Here is a 4,591-nt window from a genome sequence, read left to right as displayed (position 1 = left end):
TTTAAGATTTGCAACATATCATATGACGCCCTTTTATGGTTACATTTAATGACATGCAGTTTATTTTTACTAATAAGGCTGACGTGAGTCTAAGTCTATTTCCAATCAAAGCCACTTTACCAAAATTCCTATCAACGAATGACATGTATATTCAATCTCTGACAGAATTAGTGTCATTTGTTTTTGATATGTATTTATTCATTTAATGCTTGCTTGCCATGAGCAGTATTTTGCGAGCTTTTAAATGCTACGTTACTTGTTGTCGGCAGTTGGCACTTCACTTGTATGAAAATGATGAAGTGACTAACTTTAAAGTTCCAGGCGTTGTGGAAATCTTGATTGATTTGTGAGAGCCGCTGCAGGCGTGAGGACATACTGCAGCAGGCTCTGTGCGCTCTGGCGCCATCCTTCCCCCAGCTGCGGCACCAGCGCTGCTCTCCTTCTCCACATACCCCCAGCTCTGCGCTCTTTGGCTGCCCGAGCTGTCTGTCAAAGTGGAGGGAAAAAAAAAAAAAAAAAAAGTGAAAATCTGAGCAATATTTCTATTGGTAGGCGGGCGGGTCGTGAAGGGAACAATTGGGTTGACTTTGCCAGGGAGCCACCTCAAGGCATATCAGGTTACCTTGAGTGACAGCGTAACCATGGCAAATCATTTGACTAAGGCTATTGTCTGATCCTCACCATCCCCAGGTCAGATCACCAACCAATCAGAGTTCATATAATCGCTTGTCTTGCCAGCTTAGAATAATATTATTAAAACGAGCCAGCGAGCCCGGTCTCCGGGAGTAGGTTATGTTGAAACGGCATAGAAAAGGTGGAGGAGGACGGTTGAAGGAGTAGCAACTTTCTCTCTTTCTCACCAACTATATGAGGGATTGTCGCCTGGGGTTTTGCATGGCTGAATGGACTTGAGTTAATACGCAGTTGGATATTACCTAACCTTGGGCTGTTTTAAGTTTTAGGCTGCACTTTTGGGGACCTTTTGTCGCTAATGGACTTAATGCGTTTTGATTTAATGTGAGACTGAGAGGGGACACGTGGAAGTAAGGCACAATATAATCTGTATTGATTTACGTTGTCGCCATGTCCATGCTTCCGACGTTTGGTTTTACGCAGGAACAAGTTGCGTGTGTTTGCGAAGTACTCCAACAAGGGGGGAACATCGAGCGGCTGGGGCGCTTCCTCTGGTCGCTCCCGGCGTGCGAACACCTCCACAAAAATGAGAGCGTCCTCAAAGCGAAAGCCGTGGTCGCTTTCCACCGGGGGAACTTCCGAGAGCTCTACAAGATCCTAGAGAGCCACCAGTTTTCGCCGCACAACCACCCGAAGCTGCAGCAGCTGTGGCTCAAAGCGCACTACATCGAGGCGGAGAAGTTGAGAGGCCGCCCGCTCGGCGCCGTGGGGAAGTACCGCGTCCGGAGAAAGTTCCCCCTGCCTCGCTCCATCTGGGACGGAGAAGAGACAAGCTACTGCTTCAAGGAAAAGAGCAGGAGCGTCCTCCGAGAGTGGTACACCCACAATCCTTACCCATCCCCGCGGGAGAAAAGAGAGCTGGCCGAGGCCACGGGACTCACGACCACGCAGGTCAGCAACTGGTTCAAAAACCGACGGCAGCGAGACCGAGCAGCGGAAGCGAAGGAAAGGTAGGAGCAAAGTTAAAGATACTTCAAATATTTTCCAGAAAAGGTGAATCTTGTAGGTCTATTTCCTATCGTTATTATATTAAGCAAACATATACATAAAACAGGCTCAAACAGTGCTTCTGTGGTGTCTATGATTTGCTGACCTACATCTGACAATTTATTGCATTGACCAAATAATATATTTCCAGTTCTTAAGTAATCGCTCCATTTCTCTTCACGCATCTGTGTCTATTGGAAATTATAATAAAACCAGGCACTTTTTCATACTTTTGGGTTCAGTAAACTCTCGGCCCGCACTGTTGTTTGTATGTTTGTGATAATTGTGTAGGCCTCGCGTAAAAGTTGAAAGGCAGAAAATGAAAGGCTTGTTGTCAGGTAAATTACAAGGTTATAAAAGTTGCATTTACCCCACTTTTATGTTTTAATCATACCTATTATAACATGAAATTTGACTTTCACATTAGATCAGAGAAAAACAACACGTTTTAACCCTCCAGATACTGGAGTGAACATATAGTCTAGGCCTATAGAATTCTAGAAAACAACTCAGAACACTTTAAAAGTTGTTTTGTGGTGTAATTGATGTGACAAGCTGTGTAGCCTCCGCCTCAGCCCGGTTGGCATTTCATCAGGTGTCGTTTGTACATTTCAAAGTTAGGAAATTACACAGGCAGACGAGGTTTGGGAGACGTGTTTCAGTCAGGTGTTCGCTGGCTTGGTGTCTTCTTTCACCCTCTGGCCACTAATTCGGGCTGAAAGCTCCGCGTAAATCATGTCTTCCCACTGAGAAAAGCCTTGAACTCACCACTGCAAACTACACGCCGTACGTAACAAGCACACGTTTAGCAATAATTAGAGCTGTCATGTATTCAGACCTACCAAAGACCAAAGCGATATTGCCCTTTAGGCGTGTTTACCCACAGGTCACTCTGGTTAAATGAAGTTGCCCTGAACACAGATACTTAATACAGGGTCAATAGTCCAATAGATTTATTGTCTGCAGTCACTGTTCACCACTGCAGCCATTTAACTCTCTGCACTGCTGTAGTGAAGTGAGCAATAGCCTCTAATTATTTCAATAACTTACTCATTGTCTACATCCTGGCACACGTGCGTACGGATGCATTGCTGATTGATGCATTAATACATCGTTAGACTATATTATATATATATTAATGATGCTTATTATGGCTTTTGTAAATATTGCGTGGTCTAATTAATGCTCAGTACACACAGTAGCATGGACAATAGTTTTGCTTAGTGTGTGCGTGTGTGTGTGTATAGGCCTGTGTTTTTTGAGAGTAATGATTTTTTGTTTGGATTTTCTTTGAAAAAAAATATATATATATATATATATATATATATATATATATATAATTTGCATATCTAGTCTGTTTAGTCTGTCTAATCACTGTAGCTAGTTTTAAAAAGTGTCTAAACTTCATCATTTCTTTCACGTTTTCCTGATTTCTGGCAATAGTTTGTACCTGCACCACACTGATTTGTGATTTTGTTTTCTGCTGGCAGAGAAAACAACGAGAACTCCAACAGCAATAGTCACAACCCATTGACTTCTTCCATGAATGGAAATAAATCTCTATTGGGGAGCTCGGACGACGATAAAACACCCTCGGGGACACCGGATCACACGTCTCAGAGCCCGGCTCTGCTCCTCGGCTCACACACCGGTTTACAGTCCCTGCACGGCCTCGCGCCCCCGCCGGGACCCAGCGCCATCCCGGTACCCAGCGGTGCAGACTCGGTGCACCATCACCACTCATTGCACCATGACACCATACTGAACCCTATGTCTTCTAATCTAGTGGACCTTGGCTCTTAAAAAAAGCGGCACAGAAGAGGGACAGAGAGCAGCCGTTTTTTTTTTGTTTTTTTTAAAGTAATTTACGAGGTGGCGTGAGTCAAGCTTCAAGCACTTGAGGCAAGGTGCAAGGCAGACAGACTGGACTGGAACACTGCGAAATCAGCCACCGTAACAAATCATTTAGTCTCATATTCAACGTTTAAAGTCTTTTTAAACAAGTGGGGGAAATCTGCCAGTGGGCGAACTTATGCACAATTACACTTATAACCCGCTTGTTTCGGGGATTTTCTAGTTACAAGTGTCAAGGCAGAGCACTTAAGGACATTTGGAAATATAGCCTACTTAAAACAGGTACCATCTATTGGCATATTTTCTCTTTAATTCGCATAAGGGAAATTGTATTCGAACACGGTTAATAGAGATTATATGGCCTGTTAAAACGGATCATTATTGCAGTGCTGCTGAAGCGGATCTAGGTCGTTTTAGGTAAAAAAAAATGAAAAGAAAAAAAGTATTACCGGAATGTAATAACGTTACATGTTATATTGTTGAAAACAATAACAATAAAATGTCTTAATACTTGTTACTATTACCGTTGTTATTTTAGGGTTTTAGGTATATCAGCACTCTGGGCACCGAGTTTAAGGTACCCCATCGACGTTTTGTTTACATAGGGGTTTTCCAATAGAGCCATGAGCAGTTCTTTTTTTTTTTTGGAGGGGGTGGGGGGTGATGGGGTATGATTTTCTCAAGTGTCTTATAAGAGCCGTGATAAAATGAAATAGCTTAATCTCTTGATATTATTATTATCATTTTCATTTTCATTTGGAAAAGACTGCATGTAAACTTTGCGATAAATGATGAAACATAAAACATTCACCTATAGTTTCATATACCCTTTACAATAAAAGAAAAAGAAATACATGGAAATCGAGGATTTCTTTTATTTTGAATGATTCTTGACATTTTTTTGCAGAAAACCAGTCTGTTTAAGTAGTTTGTCTCCTACTGGTCACATCGTTATCTTTTTTTTTTTTTTTACACCATTCATGCTGGGTTACATTTTAACAATATTTAAACAAAAATGTTCCTACAGTAGAACAGCTGCTGGCAAATATCTATAATC

The 4,591-nt window shown here is 42.1% G+C and overlaps 1 protein-coding gene across 1 annotated transcript; it reads left to right on the top strand.

Moving 5' to 3' along the window:
- The first annotated feature begins 682 nt into the window (after positions 1-682).
- Positions 683-4,357, top strand: six2a (SIX homeobox 2a). Its single transcript, XM_078272964.1, has 2 exons — positions 683-1,643; positions 3,171-4,357. The coding sequence occupies exons 1-2, from the start codon at positions 1,084-1,086 to the stop codon at positions 3,481-3,483; spliced, it is 873 nt and encodes a 290-aa protein (XP_078129090.1). The 5' UTR covers positions 683-1,083; the 3' UTR covers positions 3,484-4,357.
- Positions 4,358-4,591: the final 234 nt, after the last annotated feature.

Source organism: Sander vitreus, chromosome 17, assembly GCF_031162955.1.
Source record: "Sander vitreus isolate 19-12246 chromosome 17, sanVit1, whole genome shotgun sequence".
NCBI classification, from domain to species: Eukaryota; Metazoa; Chordata; class Actinopteri; order Perciformes; family Percidae; genus Sander; species Sander vitreus.
Note: the sequence above shows the minus strand (reverse complement) of the source record. Positions and strands in the feature narration are given on the sequence as shown.

Bases quoted from the DNA above. Each gene is read 5' to 3' on its own strand.
- six2a (XM_078272964.1), top strand. From the start codon at position 1,084: ATGTCCATGCTTCCGACGTTTGGTTTTACGCAGGAACAAGTTGCGTGT. The intron at 1,644-3,170 runs GTAGGAGCAAAG...TTCTGCTGGCAG, and splicing joins GCAGCGGAAGCGAAGGAAAG to AGAAAACAACGAGAACTCCA.